Consider the following 15,983-nt stretch of genomic DNA (forward strand, 5'->3'; position numbering starts at 1 on the left):
TAGAAATTAAAGTACATTTTCACGGGGGCTGGTAGGGCACTGACCTTAAAGCGACCAGTATGAAGCAGCTCATCTCGAATAAAAATATGATTCTATAATGACGTTCAAATTTGGTTTTTAGCCTGGCCCTGGATGTATCGCTGCTCGATAGAATATGTAAGTCAACACATCACTGAGGAAGATTTTGCTGGATCAAGTGTTTTTTTTGTTGCTGTTCTTGATGTTCTGTCTCATTATTGCCGGAAAGAGTCACTGCTCTGTATTAAATGTAAATACGTAACGGAGACATTGGTGAAAATGAATAGCTTTGTGAATGTAACAGAATTTTTTTTTGTTGTTGTTGTTGTTGACATATTTTCCCAATCGGAAGACATGTTTGTTTGATTTTTGGTGACGTTCGATTTGGTTCGATCTTGCAAGAATCACTCCTGTGTATTAAATATGAACTTGGAATGGAAAGAGAAGAGAAGGACATTTCTGGGGGGGTGACGTCAGACACTGCCCCTGACGCTTTGGTTTCCCGGCATTATTGCATACTTACCAGTTTTATGGACCGCCCCACAAAAAAAAAAAAAAAAAAAAAACAGATGACTGATCCGTTTACCTTGTCAGCTTTACCAGGAACAAAGATGAATTCATTCCTGAAGATGTCCTGGAGGAAGCAGAAGGACGCGTAGACCTCATCTGCAATAACACCAGGGCATCGTTTTAATTGATGTTACCATGGTTACCCAGTAGCCATTTACTTTCCATATGCGCGCTCACCTCTCCGGCCGCTCCGAGAAAGACTCAAGGCCGTGGCCAGCAGGGCCGGCCGGACAAAAAGGTGAATTGACTGGTTGCGGTAGGACGCCATCATCAACATGGACGCCGCCATCTTGGCCACGCTGTCCTCTGTGCTGATTGGCTGCCGGCCCGCCACGTCTTCCACTTCCTCTACGACCAGGAAGACACGTTGTGCCTTGAGGCGAACCGAGGGGTAATGGAGAGCCACGGCTGACGAAATCACCTCCAAATCGGGGACATGTTCTGGTGTGTGACATATGGCAACAACTAATCCAGAGGTGACAAAAGTAATACATGACATTTCTATTCTTGTACTCCACTTTTTTTTTTCATCCCTAAAACACACACCCAAAAACATGTGAGCACCAAAACTGTTTCGGTGGTCATGGGACACACCACCGTTGACGACAAATCATTCTCGGAGCCTTCAATTTCGTTTACGCAACATCATGGATGAGGTTGGAAAAAGGAACGAGGCTGTTTTGAGTAAAGAAAGTTCCGATCTCTTTTCAAATGTAGAGAGTCAACGAAAACGTCAGCCAAAAATAAATCGCCAAGTACAGAGTCATGTACTTAAAAGTAACAAAGGTACTTGGTTACCTCCCACTTTTGAACTGATGGGAGATGACATGAGATGCTTGAGAAGGTCCCTCTTGGGATCAGTGCGGTAATCCCAGACAACATCCCCGTAAATGAGTGTGAATGCTTGTGCCAACTCCCATTCACCTAATCTGTCTGATCTCGCTCAAAGCTGCAAAGTGTCTACAACTCAACCCTCGTTTTTTTAAGACATGAACATTGTACAGCACGGCCCCCTAGTGGTTCGCACGTCCGCCTCACAGTTCTAAGGTTTAACGCTTTGAATCCAACCTGCCTTCGTGGAGTTTGTATGTCTCACATTTTGAATACAAGGATTACTGATTGATATCCCACCACCACCAAAAAGATTTTCAAATTCTCAATTCATGCCACAAAATGGCACTAACACAGTGTGTGTGTGTGTGTGTGTGTGTGTGTGTGTGTGTGTGTGTGTGTGTGTGTGTGTGTGTGTGTGTGTGTGTGTTCAGGCAATAAGCTGCGATAGTGTTTGGCTGATTGGAACACGTGTGTTAGTTATTAAGAAGAGTTTGAACAATAAATTTACAATCTCTCATTTGGACCCACCAGGCCAGTTGAGCCGCGCCCCAAAGTTCAGCGCCAACCGCTTCAACCACAGCGTCCTCTCGACGAGGCATGACCAAGGCAGGCCCGTTTGCGTCAGGACCGAGAGCGGCCACTGCAGCAGAAGGCAAGCCATGAGGGACCACGGGCTGCTGAAGGAACCCCGTTCTTGGATTCGAACTATCAGATGAGCCAACCGGTTCAAACAATCCAGCTTCTCCTCTGAGGGCATCTCAAGAGCGTCACTGTGGAAACATGACAAGTGAGAAAATGGTGAGTATTGAACATGTAAAGAAGGAAAATTGTATCCTCGTATCTCCTGGATGACTACTTTGCAGGAAAAAAAAAAAACGACCCAAACAAAATCTTGCTTGAGTCACTAAAAATCACATCTATATGTGTAAAATACATAATTGATATCTGTTATCAAAATAGGGTGTCAAACATTCCTGAATAAAGTATCTGAAAGCTATCCACCTTATTTGTGAGGGCTCACCAGGAGAATCAAGTTCAATTCAGAGAAGAGTTTGTGTTGGCTAATGAGCTAGCTAGCTAGCTATCACTGCAAACTCGTATGTCTAAGAGTGACAGTCGGCATGTAAATATGTAACAGAATATTCGCAAAAACAATGCTGCATAACCAAAACAAACAAGCGCCTATACCGTCTGTCCATTTAGCTTTTTTTTTTTTTTTTTAAATCCCAGCACAGGTGTCAAACTCAAGGCCCGGGGGCCAGATCCGGCCCGCCATGTCATTTTATGTGGCCCGTGAAAGCAAATTATGTGTGTCAACCTCCATGATCCTTGCTCAAATCTGGACCGAAACGTCAAGTTGTCATATGTAATAAATAACATTGAGATTTTGCAATAGTTTCGGGGTGGGGGGGGACGACAATAATTGAACAAACAACAAACAAACAGTTGACTGATTTCAAAACTAGTCATCCATCAATTTGATTTGTTGTGTACAAGTAATGATACGATGTAATGATGAAACATTGAATCAGTTTCACTGTCGTAATGGCCCTCCGAGGGAAGACGTAACTCCAAAGTGGCCCCACGACAAAAAAATGAGTTTGACACCCCTGGTCTACTGGATCTCATAGGGCACCTGCCCCACTGCATACACACTCAGGTCATAATCACTCCACTATACTTAATTTGAAACTATATCAGATGCGTAAATTGGACAGAAATTGTGACCAAAAAATAAATCACCACCAGTCTATCTTATGGATCAAGTGGAGTACTGTCCCACTTACACAAGTGAACCACTTTGTGGGTTTCATTACTACTCGGCGTGTGTCAAGGCCATCGGCAGCCTGTGTATGAATGTGCTTATTGCGTTTGATTTTGTAGCTTTGTGAATCATTGAAACCATTCGTACCGTATTTTCTGCACTAAAAGTCGCACCTAAAAGCCTTCCATTTTCTTAACAGCCCACAGCGCGCCTTAAAATCCGATGAGCCTTGTGTATGGTCATTACGGTAATATTTCGACCCCCAAAATGGCTCCTTGCTCGAGACATGCTGACAACGCAGAGTTCAAACTTAAGGCGATCGGTTACGCAGCTGAACACGGAAATAGAGCAGCGGCAAAAGAGTTCAACGTTAACGAGTCAATTTTATAACTTGCTGTTGGTTAAGTGAACTGTGTTGCTGCTTTATTAAATAAGTTTTACTAACATCTGATCGTTCTGTTGGCGTTTCCTTGAGCGTCGCTCCATCTAGTGGATGCTTTGTAGATTGCGTCTCATAATGCAGTGCACCCAATGTATGAAAAAAATGACAAAATAGGCTATTTATTGAAGGTGCGCCTCATAATCCAGTGCACCTTTAGTGTGGAAAATACGCTATTGTGAAATGTCAGCATGACTCACATGGATATGAGCGGCTCGATCTTCCCTTGACAAAGTTGTCTGGCTGACATGGGCCGACCAAAATTGACATACATGCAGCCGTAATCCTCACGTAGGACCCTGGCGGCCTTCAGCAGACCCTGCGGAACGAGAGCATGACCTCAGGTTACTTTCTCGTGACGGACCGCATATGAGCGGCGCCTAAGAGAACCCGATGAACGTGACAGACCATGGTGCTCTCTTTGGGCTTGGGGATACCCAGGAGCTCGCGGGCGAGCAGAGATTCTTCGAGAAGTCGGTCGTAGCTCAAGCTGATCGGAACCAAGATGACGTCGTCAATCTCGCCTTTAAAGTAGGGATCCAGCACCATCTGCAACATACCTGCGCCATCACACACACACACACACACACACACACACACACACACACACACACACACACACACACACACACACACACTTATGATCTCATTGCGCAACATTGATTTGACATCACTCACCTAACTTGGGTGTCAAGGATTTGAGTGAACGACTCCGGAAGCCTTCGATGTAAAATTCCACCGGCGCGAATCCTGTCTATGGAAAACACATGAATTAAATTGAGTAGATTTTCCACACACTCACTGGTTATAACAGAAACATGTCCTACCCTGACAAGGGTTTTCACATATTCTGACAGCACTTCACAGTACAGCCTGTTGGAGGCGATGTCGCGTCGGATGTAGAAGGCGCCGCAGCGACGCAGCATCTCGCCCATGAACTTCATCCCTGCCAGAGCTTCACATGCCAGTAGGCAAAAAAAACAGCAATGATCAGTCTCTATTCGGATGTTTATATCGCAGTGGCTGTTTTCCATGAAGAGCATTAGGTTTGCCATTACTTTTTTTCTAGTACATTCGATTTTTGGGGTATTTCCTTTTTTTTTCCATGACGGATAAAAGCTTGCGCAATACAGACTTCACCATACGTGGCCATTTAGAGCTACGACGGTGCAGAAAAAAATTCACCTGTTGCTAACCCTAACCCATCATTCATCAATATTACTAAATACATTACTTTAATATATATTATTGTTATCATGTTTTCATTATTATTAGGAAAAGCTGATGTACTGGCGAAAAACGACAGATTCTGAATCAGCGCAAAAAATACATTAATAAAAAATGTACTTGCATCTTTGATTAAAAATGTTGTTGAGCACTGTTATTGAATGTGGTGTGGTATTTACGTTGGGCTCTCATCACAAAGCAAAAAAATTGACCATGTGACGGTCCATTGCTTGGAAAAACTTGTACATTTGGGCTATCGTAAGACAAGTACTTACTTACCCAGTCCAGAAGCAATGACAGGTAGCGGGATGTCGTAGGTAAACATAATGTAGGAGATGACTAAAAAGTCGGTATAACTCCTGTGGTTGGGCAGCAGGATGACAGGCGCGTCCGATACCACCTGCTGAAGCTACAAGTTGCAAAATGTTTCAAAAGAAAATGTGAAATGAAAATGAATTTGCAATTTGTAAATCTGCGTCAAATGTAGCGACCGTGTGGAGCGCGTCCATGTTGACGTAGATGTGGGAGTAGATGCGCTTGAGGACTTTGCTGAGCATGAAGCCCATCAAACGCACGAATCCAAGCTGCAGCTTTTGGGACATCTCCTCCAAAATGGCAGCCGCCTGCGCTCTCACTGCTTCCGGGGGTGACCCCGTCTCCATGGCAACCTGGGGAACACGCAGGATTGGAAACGTAAATCCCACATTGGTTTCTTTAATTTAACAAAACTGTGGCATTTTTTTAAGGGGTTCGAATGTTTCTGTGTTGATTTGGGGTGCGTGCTCACCTCGACAATTACGCTGCGTACATTGTGGGAGGCCAGCACGGCTGTGTTGAGTTGATCGGCGGAGAAGGGCTTTGCCCCTCTATAGGAAAGTGGCCTGAAAGTCCTCAGGGCATGGCTTATGTCACTGCTCTGCCTCCTTGCCTCCAATATGTCCACCATGTTCTCTTCATCATCATTACCATCCTCCTGAAGGCCGAGCGGCACATACTTCCAATCCTGACAATCACCACATCACTGTTACTTTCTATTTATTGCATATGGATTTGCTTGTGACCATAAAGTATCGACAAAGAGTCAAGTCTTCAAATGCCCAAATAAATCTGAAAAATGGCAAGCAGGTAAATCAGTTGACCTGTTATCACAAGAGCTATTCTGTATTATATACAGAGTACTAATTCCTTTTCAGCTTATTGTGTGTATATATAGGGCAGAAGCCGCAGTTTATTTACTTTGTGGATTCGGTCCTGATTCTGTTTGAGCAAGCAACTGTCATGTTCCGTATTCGACAGCAGGTGGCAGGCATTCATTCTGCCGCCTGCACACCTGTGGCGCATTTGTTCTGGATTACACCTGCTATATCTAGGCACTCCGGCTATCAACTCATTGCCGGAGTATTGCTTGCCGTGCCACTGCTATTGCACATGCTCGTATTTCGTATTCGCACTCTATTGCTATTCGCTACTATTTCGTCATCCCAGTGGGATTCTCTTTAACGCGTAGTTCTTCGAGTAAATTGTCTTATCTTTTCCTTGCCGTTTTTTGCAAGCGCTTTCTTTTCCTCACGTTACATTATTTCCTGGTTCTCGTTTTGACCAGCGTTTTCTGTTTTCCTTTTGACGGTGTTTTTTCGTTTGTAATAAATATTATTTGTTAGACAAGACCTTGTCAGTGCCTGCTATTTCGGGGATCCACCTATTCTTGTTCGCTCCGTTGCGTACGAAGCAGTTCTCTCTTTCTGCCTAGTACGCAACGTGACAGCAACAGTAGCAACGTCAAACGTGCCTTCTCCTTACCGTGTTTTTCATCTCTTGGTGGCCGTCCAGTGACTCTCGCCGAACCTAACTCGGTCCCGGTACCAAAGCCTGACTTTTGTTTGTTATGATATTCAACTCGATTGAAAATACACACAAACACTCGAAGGGGGCAATGGTAAAACTAAAACAGTGACACATGCCAGCAGACCTTCCGCATTATGTGAAAGAGGGTCGTATGCTTTTACTTTCGGTTTCAGTTGTTCCTCGTGAAACAGTCTCCTACCCCACCCCCAACAACAACAACAAAATCTTTGGATGTTTTCATAGACTCATTAATTAAGTCTTATGATTGGTATTTATTTATCTCCGCGTATTATTATTGTTTGTATTTCAGATCGTATTTTTCCGTGACCACCCTCGTAACTCGAAATCGGGTCCCAAATACTGTAATTTTATTCCCCATTGAAATGTTTCATTGAAAAATACCACTCCAAAATATTACTAAAATTATGCATAATAGTGACATAATTAAATAAAATGTAAATACAGTAAACCGTTATTGTCAATTTGCCTCATTTAGTGATCAACGTGGTGCTCCTTCTGCTGTACACGCCGTAGCCACCTGGGGGCAGTATAAGAATTATACAACATGGATATACTGTACAGGTGCACTGAGGCGCAAGAGACGTCACAACTCGTCAGAAGTAATGAATACAAATAAAAGGTAATAAAATAAAAACCCGTGAGCGTTGCTGTATTTTTAGTCTTTACTTTTTCTGTGCAAATATCTGTAAGGCTAATAACAACACGACACAGAAGCCCGTCAATGGAACTTCCAATTACTGTATGTGTTAGCTTTATCTGAATAAATACACTTAATACGCTCCTGCTCCAAGTAACCAACGTCATTTATTTGACTTTGTTTAACTTTTAAACAGTGAGGGTAGGGCAGTTTACACAATGTATGTATGGTTTTTTTGACATATTTCAAGCTCTTTCATAGAAAGAATAATGAATATTTTGAAGCATATTAAAGTACTGTATATACATACACATCATCTGCGATTATAGGTGATACGATAATCTGATAAACAGTTGGTTTGTCACTAAGCATACCTGAAGTCCATCATAAGAAATACTGTCAAATTCCCTTTGTAACTTCTTTCACATGATATTTGATAGCAATTACAGGCAAATTAATTTTGACATATCATTTAAACCCCGGGTGAAGAATAGATGCATTAAAATGAAAATAATAAAATATTTGTGCAGTAAAATGCATTGGATACCAAAGAAATGACAAAGATGTTCATATTTTTAAGAACTTGCTTTCTATGCACAATACATTCTCAAATTTTTCCAACACGTGACCAAAAACAAGCTGTTGTGCTTCACATTATCCTGATATTAGTCAGCCAAAAAAAATTCTATTGAGTAACATTTGAACTCTTGAAACACTAAAGAGTCACATGAGGGGGAAAATGGTTAATTAGGCCCAATTTGGGCATTTTCACCTAAAGCTGTACTCAATTTTCTTACCAGTAGTTAAGACAGTATTGGCTGTGGTAAGTTATTATAAGGGGAAAGTAATTAATTATATGCAGTCACTGCACATTGACTACTCAACATTGTCGCAAAATGTCATTTCTTCAATGCTATCCCTATAAATAAAGGTATCATAAAACAGTTACAGAAAATTGAGGAGTGTGCACACTTTTGTGAGGTCCACTAGTTGGGTCAAGTATGAAATGAACTTAACTCCACTCTTCTTGTGAATGTCTCCCACTTGTGACATCACATTATGGCTAATTTACATATCTGGTGTCAATGTTGATTTAAATGTCAATTTTAGCCAGCGGAGTGCCTGGATAAAACCTACGCAGGCATGGGGAGAACATACAGACTCCACACAGGAAGCCCGGAGCCAGAATCGAACCTTGCACCTCTGCACTGTGAGGCAGACGTGCTAACCAGTCGCCCACCGTGCCGCCTGCTTTTTATATATATTTTTTTTCTTTTTACACTTAACATTTTGTTAATACTAGCGCCACTTTTGGCATACTAGTATGCAATTACACCTTACAAGGAAAACCTTACAAGGAAAACCACTGTTGCTGAGACTAAATTGTATGCATGCCTGACACACCAGCAATCTCCTGGACCAGACTACTAGCCCCGACATGTGCAGCAGTCGTCTTGCCACATGTCGTCGTGCAGAAAGGTCTTACAGGAGTGAAAAAAAATTCATTAGTAAGACATGATAAATGGAATTGAATTGTCTTTGCAGTATATGCCCTGTGATGGACTGGTAACCAGGGTGTAGCCTGCTTTCCCTGCCCAAAGTTAGCTAGAATAGACTCCAGCTTTTTGGCAAATCCTAATAGTAGGCACTATAGAAAAGGGATGGACTGTTCTATAATGTACAAATAACTACTAATGTGCGTGCATGTGAGTAAGAAAATAAAGGTACATATTTGGCACCAAGTTTAGCTCCTCGACTAAAAATAAAGGCTCACTTCAAATCAATAAGCTGCCTTGAATAAATTATTCAGTCACAAAGTGCATTTCAATGCATTGTGCTTGCTAAAAAAGTCCAAGAAGGTACCATTTGGTGTATTCTGTGTGACCACCACCACTACTACTACGGGTCAGCTGCTGAGGATGGGAGTGCAGGGGGGTGTGGTTCCCTGCCGTTCCACCAGGGGGTGCTGCTCCCTCCAGTAGGTGAAGTTGCTGTAGGTGTCAGAGCAGGGGAAGTCCGAGGATGAGGCTCGCATCTTGAGTGGGAAAACGTGATCCACCACCTCCCCGAGGCGCACGTACCTGCAAGGGGACAACACAGTCACATTAATACTTATTTGAAAAAATAATCAGGATTTGCCAGATGGAAAGCAGACCCACGATGAGATGTTGGTCTTGGCGTGCTCCTGCACCAGCTCCCCTTTGGGGTTCACCGTGAAAATCCTGTTCAGTGGCACCCCAACTTCTTTGTAGGAAAACACATCCTGTCAATCCAAATGAAGACCAAAGGTTCATAAGATGCAATCCATTTTAAGACACTGGCGTACTGTTCTGAGTTTAGAGGGGAAATTTTGATCCTCGGATTCTTTTCGTAGGTCCAGTGCTTGAATTACGACAGAATGATATATCCTGTGGCGCTTGTAAGATACAAACATGAGGAACTCTGCTTTGAAAGTGAATGAATTTATACACGTACACTTCCCGGAGTGACTCCATCTTATCTGCGACATTTCCATTAAAATTGAGTCTAAATTACACCCAATGAGCGCAATCGTGTGTATATTTACCGTGGGCCTGTTGCCAAAGGCTGCATAGAAAGGTTGCGTGTTGGGATAGAAGAGGTTCCTGATATCACTCAGACATTCCACCTTGAACTTCTCCGGCTTCTTCTCGATCACTTCCCTGGCAACGTACGTACATGCAGAAAGCTGTTTATTTGTTTGTTTGAGTGTTTATTTGAACGAGGAGCACGCAGTTTTGTCACACTAGTAACACTGACATGTCCTACTAGTGCGGGGGTCGGCAATACGCGGCTCCAGAGCCGCATGTGGCTCTTTAGCGACATCTAGTGGCTCCCTGGAGCTTTATAAAAAATGTTTGAAAGTGGAAAAAGGTTTTGATTGTAGGCTAATATAGCTCAAATAGATATAGATACATGTTGCAGCTCCGAAAAAAAGGAGAGCTGTGGTGTTGGTTTTTTAAAACGTACACTTTATTTATGTTTTTAACAGTCTCGAAAAACAGACACGTCTACGTCCGACTACTTTGCCTTCTCTTCTGTCGTTCGCCTCGAGAGGCGTTCAAAGACAGCCTCCGAAAAACGGAAATTAATGATCACTTCACTGACACTAAGAAAAGCGAAAATAATGCACCAAAACAAAAAATCAAGCGAGGAAATTACAAAATAAATTCTATGGGGGCGTTTGTGAACACACAACAAAGGAATGAATAACAAACAATTCTGAGACAGTCCAGTCTCCTACATACATACAGCATGTGTTTCCTTCATTGTAAGTTTTATAGAAGGCTTTTATTTTTTTTGCTGCTCCAGACAGATTCGTTTTTTGTTTTTTTTTGTCCTATATGGCTCTTTCAACATTTTGGGTTGCCGACCCCTGTACTAGTGAATACATGCAAGGTGCTCGTCGGACCTGTGCAGAGCGGAAAAGAGGCTGCTGGGGCTGAGCAGGACGGGCCCCATGGGGAGCATGGTGCCCCTCTCGTTGACCCAGTGCAGGTATCCCCGCGTCATGTCCGCCATGCCGATAGCTCGGGCCGAACAGTACAAGAGTTTGTAGCCATTCCTGATGCGGGACCAGACAAGAGGGAATGTTAGAGCAGCAATTTTTATGATACGGTGCCAAATGTCAGAGCATCAATGTGAGAATGCTTACTGGCTGACTTTATGGTAGAGCTGTGCAATCCCCTGGTGAGTCCAGTCTTTTCCCAAGGTGGGCAGGATGTGGCCCAGCGTGTCCGACCTGGAATCCAACATGGATTTACCTTCAAAAATCGGTCTCGGGACACACACACACACACACACACACACACACACACACACACACACACACACACACCTTGTGATGGTTCCATCAATGTCAGAAATGATGATCTTGTCGTCCCAGTTCCAGAGGTAGATGGTTCCCTGGCAGCGACACGTTCCCTGGTACTGAGTGGTCACGCTGAACACCACGTCGTTGGCGCCGTCCTGCAGCTGCAGCGACACCTGCGTTGACAGGACACGCAAACGTGGACGTGTAAGGGACACAACTAAGGGCTGCAGCGATCCAACGTTTTATGATATGAACCAGCCCCAACTACATTCGCGACACTACCATGCGCTGCCGGGAGCAACTTCAAAATAAAAGCGAGGCAAATCTACAACATTGAGAAAGGAAAAGAAGATTGCTTGAAAATTAAAAAAGGTCGCTAAAGATGGATCGTAATCTTGTGGGAAACACGGTATGGTTTTATCCTCACCAGCTGCTCCGAGGTTAGTCTGAGCGTCTTCTTGTACGACATGCCTCCCACGGTCATTCCGGCCTCCGACTGAATGCTGGCTGAGCTCTGTTTTGCCACCCTGTGATCTTCATCGCTGGACGATGACTCTTCTTTTTGCCGGCTAGACAACGACCCAATTTCGGCCGAGCCGCAGGGCCCGCGTTCCGAGACGGAATCCTAGCAAAAGGGAGACACTCGGACGTTTATGTGACCAAATGCTACAAGAGATGATCCCCTATGAAAAATTACTACTACTCCTGAGAGTAGTTGTGCAAGTCTTCTAAACTCATTCACTCCCAAAGACGTTTTTAAACATCTTTTCAGACTTGGTCCAGAATTGGCTGGTACTGAATGAGTTAATTAATCTTGATGCACAAATTTTGTAAATCTTTACATTGTATATGACTATATCTATCTATCTTTCTCTATATGTAAATAAGAGGGAGAGAAACAAAGAGAGAGAGAGAGAGAGAGAGAGAGAGAGAGAGAGCGAGAGGCAGTGAGAAAGAGAGCAAGAGAGAGAGAGAGAGAGAGAGAGAGAGAGAGAGAGAGAGAGAGAGAGAGAGAGTCCAACCTTACAGAGTGCTATACAGTATTCCTAAAAAATACTTTATAATTTTTTGGGGGGAGGGAGGCTAGAAAGGATTAATTGCATTTCAATTCACTTCAATGGGGAAAGATGATTTGAGATACAATGCTTTGCATTACTAGAGCGGAACAAATTAAACTGTAGTGCAGTACGACTAATGCGAACGTACCGATTTGCTGTTGCGGCCTCTCCAGGAGAACCACCACCTCCCTCCTTTCTTGGGCATCTTCTCCTTCATGATGTTTTCCACTGCGGTCTGGAGTGGATCACGAGAAACACCAAACACAAAACAGCACGGGGGGGAAAACAAAAAAAAAAAAATCCACTTAGACAACGGAAGCAGACCAAAAAGAAAAATCCTAATTGTGGTGACAAATGATAATGCTGAAGATGAAGTTACAAAGCTGTAGCCCAGCAGATCGGCGACACGGCACAGAAAGAACTGGAAGGCGGAGTAAATAATAGACAGGCATGTGTACTAATGCATAAATGTGGTTGCAAATGAACAGGGAGGAGGGACAGAAGGAAGAGTTGACGTAAGGTAACCTTCAACTTGTACATTATGTGCCAGTAACGTACGAGCAAGAAACAAATTGAGCTCATGCAAACGGATGCAAGTGCGTCATTTGTAGCGAGTGCGTCTGTGAGACGTGTCCTACCTTTGGCAGCGGCTTGTGAAATGCCTGCATCGCCAGCATGATGGGGGCAGCAGTGCTCCAGTTATAGTATCTGAGCAAGGAAAGCGCAGGTGTATTTATATCAGTTTAGAAAAAAAAAAAAAAAAAAAACTCAGCTCATGACAGTTGAACACTCCCTGGCCGCTTCATTAGGTACACCTGCAGAGCTTATTGAGATCTGATCCAAAAGTGGTTTGGTCCTACACATGGGGTCATGCGTGGACAGGTCGCCAGCCAATATCAGGGGGTACATCCAGACCAATGAACTCACCCCCCCCCCCCAATGCGGAGTTAGAGGAAACCTCATGAAGCAAGTTTCAATCATTTGATTTTGATTCAAAGAGTCTGTTCTTGATAACCAGAATTACAACAGGCAAGGCTTGCCTCTGGATGATTAGAGACGCAACTAGTACGACAAGGAATTTGCTCATGAAATACATACTACATGGCTTCGCACTTTCCTATCATGCTGACTTAGTAGTACTGTGTGTTCCATTCCGGGTCGTAGTTACGCAACATGTGTTTTGGTGACTCAAATTAGATATCAGCAGGTTCCAGGGTATTTTCTATTCAGGCTTCTGTCCTCTACAATGCCCAACGTGCAAAAAATTAGAGCAGCTACCCCTGTTGGAATGTAAAAATCTGTATTTAAGACTTCAGTGAATTTTTAAACTCTTGCATTTTGTTAAACCACACCTTTACGCAAACAATGACATCGGGATTTTGACTTATTTTACTGCCACTTCCCCAACCCCCTCCTCTCCAGTAACTTGAGTGGACTGTGATTTAATTTCTGATTTCTAATATTTTCCCAGATTCCGCGTCTTACTTGGAGCCGATTTTCACCACCAGGTTGGGGTCGTCGATGACCGACGGGTTCTGAACAAACTGCTGGTATGAGATGATCTTGGCGTGGAACTGCTCTGTGAGCGTCAACACGGAAGTGGACAGTAAGTTTTTTTGTGGCGTCCGAGGCCGATCCCTCCGTGAGCGTCCTTACCTTTGACGACCTCCTTGTTTTCGGTGAGGCCGCCGCAAAGCGAGATGGCGATGGAGGGCAAGTCGCCCATCGGGTCACTGAAGCCGTCCACGCCGCTGTCTCCCCCGGAGCTCAGCGACTGCGGGGAGAGGCTAGAGCTGCGGGGGCCCGGGTCCGACACGCTCCTAACTGCTGCGCCGCTGTCACTGTGACCAAAGAAAAAAAATATGAATCCAGTTATCCTCTGCAAATAGACCAAGCCCTGCCGTGAACACGTTGAGATTTAAGCCATAGTCTGGCGGACGATTTATGCTTTAACTTGACGGTGGAGTAACTCATGTAGATGGGTAATGTAACAGTACTCACAAGGATATTTTCTTTGTCCTCTGCAAAGAACGACTAATTTTAATTGATGTACTGAGGAGCTCAGAAAGTTTATCTGTAGCATACTGCCCCCACTTGCTAAGGCAAACATGCCAGAAAGAGCAGTACAATGTCCACTGAATTGAAGCAAAAATGTGGCAAAAACTGTTCAAGTTCATCACATTCTATTAAATTCTTGCTGTATCTTTTTATAAAGTATAATATCACATTAAATCACATTAAAAAAACACATGACAAACAATTCTGTGGTATTTTTTGGATGACTAAGGAGTGGAAGGTAACCCCTGTAAAGGGCGGTTTCAATCTTGGGAAGCGCATGCTGTACCTCTTTGGGAAATACAAGGCAGCCACTTCAGGCTCCAGTTCTGTGAGATCATCCAAGTAAACTCCATCAGCGCCCAGATGGCGGCTCCTTTTATCTACAAAAACACACATTTTCATTTTAGGCATTCACACGGACTTTTTAATGGCCCGTGCGCAAATAGCTGGGTCTCTGAAGTGTGTCCAGTATATCCACCCATCTTGGGTAAAATTAAACAACCAAGTCAATCTATTTCTGAAAATGTGTCATTGAGCGAACTCTTCTGCATTTCCGCCAGACAGACACACACACACACACACACCCACACATATACATTTTCGAATCCACTTACCCTCACGAGGGTCACATGCTGGAGCCTAGCCCAGCTGTCTTTGGACAGCAGGCGGGGTACACCCTGAATTGGTTGCCAGCCAATCGCTGGGCATGCATAGATAAACAACCCTTCATGCTCACACTCACACCTAGGGACAATTTGGAGTGTTCCATTAACCTGCCATGCACGTTTTTGGAATGTGGGAAGAAACTGGAGTACCCGGAGAAAACCCACACAGACATGGGGAGAACATGCAAACTCCACACAGGAAGGCCGGAGCCGGAATCGAACCCCGCATCTCTGAACTGTGAGACAGATGTGCGAACCAGTCGCCCACCGCGCCGGCCCAAATAAAACTCATATTTCGTATTACCTTTTTTCTTGGACGGGGAGTCTGTCTTTCCCAAGGGCCGTCCCGTCACGTCCTCCAAGTCTGATGTCACATGGGACGGCGCACCATCCGTCAATGTCACAGAGTCCGTCTCCATCGCCTTGGCGACGGCCGGCTCCTCGCCGTGGGGCGGCCGTTCGGACACCTGATGAGGGATGGCTCTGAAATGCGTGCTTTGCGATACCGGGATGGACACGGGACCGATTGGCGGCGGGTCGCCTTTCGTTGAAAGGAAGGATGGCTGGAGAGGAGGTTGGGGGTCACGTTACATACCGAGGACATGAAACATTCACGAAGAGAGGAAAGTGTTCATAATGCTGCTTACAGTGGCAGCCTGTGGCAATTCCCCCCACGGCCAGTGCATGGCTGAATCTTGATTGCCTGCGGTGGACGGCTTCATCATGAGCTCAGAATCACTTTTGGGAGAAGCGGGACATGAGTTTCCAGGGCTGAGAAATCGGGGTGGAAGGCGTTAGAACAAAATAATGCACACATTTTGAATTTAGGTTTGAGCAAATGAGGCACCTCTGGTGGGGACTCCAGTCGCCGTCGGAGCGAGCGTAAACGCTAGATTGTTTGAAAGGAGTGCTGGTGGACCCGACTGCCGCTTCCCTGGAAGAGGACCTGAAACACAAAACATATACCAGTCAATAAAACAACCGAGACAAAAAAAAAAAAAAAAAAAAAAATTT

General features: G+C 44.2%; 3 protein-coding genes across 5 annotated transcripts in view; all 3 read right to left on the minus strand.

The window, feature by feature from the left end:
- Positions 1 to 7,100, minus strand: part of gnpat2 (glyceronephosphate O-acyltransferase 2) — a 10,875-nt gene extending 3,775 nt beyond the window's left edge. Inside the window, exons 1-11 of one of the 3 annotated variants that reach the window (XM_019871487.1) lie at positions 6,654 to 7,100; positions 5,641 to 5,856; positions 5,345 to 5,521; positions 5,133 to 5,262; positions 4,454 to 4,581; positions 4,305 to 4,380; positions 4,035 to 4,186; positions 3,827 to 3,945; positions 1,951 to 2,192; positions 766 to 1,053; positions 605 to 684 (exon numbers count right to left, since the gene is read on the minus strand). In XM_019871487.1, the coding sequence (XP_019727046.1) occupies positions 605 to 684; positions 766 to 1,053; positions 1,951 to 2,192; positions 3,827 to 3,945; positions 4,035 to 4,186; positions 4,305 to 4,380; positions 4,454 to 4,581; positions 5,133 to 5,262; positions 5,345 to 5,521; positions 5,641 to 5,856; positions 6,654 to 6,665 (1,620 nt within the window). In that variant the 5' untranslated portion in view covers positions 6,666 to 7,100. The remainder of the gene's footprint in view (positions 1 to 604; positions 685 to 765; positions 1,054 to 1,950; positions 2,193 to 3,826; positions 3,946 to 4,034; positions 4,187 to 4,304; positions 4,381 to 4,453; positions 4,582 to 5,132; positions 5,263 to 5,344; positions 5,522 to 5,640; positions 5,857 to 6,653) is intronic. The other 2 variants (XM_019871488.1, XM_019871489.1) reach the window with 2 other exon arrangements.
- The window catches only part of fam228a (family with sequence similarity 228 member A), a 26,495-nt gene extending 12,201 nt beyond the window's left edge, over positions 1 to 14,294 (minus strand). The window contains exon 1 of the mRNA XM_019871490.1: positions 14,282 to 14,294. The gene's annotated coding sequence lies outside the window, so the exon portion shown is untranslated. The remainder of the gene's footprint in view (positions 1 to 14,281) is intronic.
- The window catches only part of lpin1b (lipin 1b), a 16,589-nt gene continuing 8,110 nt past the window's right edge, over positions 7,505 to 15,983 (minus strand). The window contains exons 5-19 of the mRNA XM_019871484.1: positions 15,817 to 15,915; positions 15,617 to 15,740; positions 15,274 to 15,532; positions 14,591 to 14,684; positions 13,903 to 14,087; positions 13,732 to 13,825; positions 12,885 to 12,954; positions 12,395 to 12,481; positions 11,616 to 11,813; positions 11,213 to 11,361; positions 11,030 to 11,116; positions 10,787 to 10,939; positions 9,923 to 10,037; positions 9,516 to 9,619; positions 7,505 to 9,437 (exon numbers count right to left, since the gene is read on the minus strand). Of these exons, the coding sequence (XP_019727043.1) occupies positions 9,263 to 9,437; positions 9,516 to 9,619; positions 9,923 to 10,037; positions 10,787 to 10,939; positions 11,030 to 11,116; positions 11,213 to 11,361; positions 11,616 to 11,813; positions 12,395 to 12,481; positions 12,885 to 12,954; positions 13,732 to 13,825; positions 13,903 to 14,087; positions 14,591 to 14,684; positions 15,274 to 15,532; positions 15,617 to 15,740; positions 15,817 to 15,915 (1,993 nt within the window). The 3' untranslated portion in view covers positions 7,505 to 9,262. The remainder of the gene's footprint in view (positions 9,438 to 9,515; positions 9,620 to 9,922; positions 10,038 to 10,786; positions 10,940 to 11,029; positions 11,117 to 11,212; positions 11,362 to 11,615; positions 11,814 to 12,394; positions 12,482 to 12,884; positions 12,955 to 13,731; positions 13,826 to 13,902; positions 14,088 to 14,590; positions 14,685 to 15,273; positions 15,533 to 15,616; positions 15,741 to 15,816; positions 15,916 to 15,983) is intronic.

The sequence above is a fragment of the Hippocampus comes genome, unplaced genomic scaffold (assembly GCF_001891065.2).
Source record: "Hippocampus comes isolate QL1 unplaced genomic scaffold, H_comes_QL1_v1.1 scaffold100, whole genome shotgun sequence".
Taxonomy (NCBI): Eukaryota; Metazoa; Chordata; class Actinopteri; order Syngnathiformes; family Syngnathidae; genus Hippocampus; species Hippocampus comes.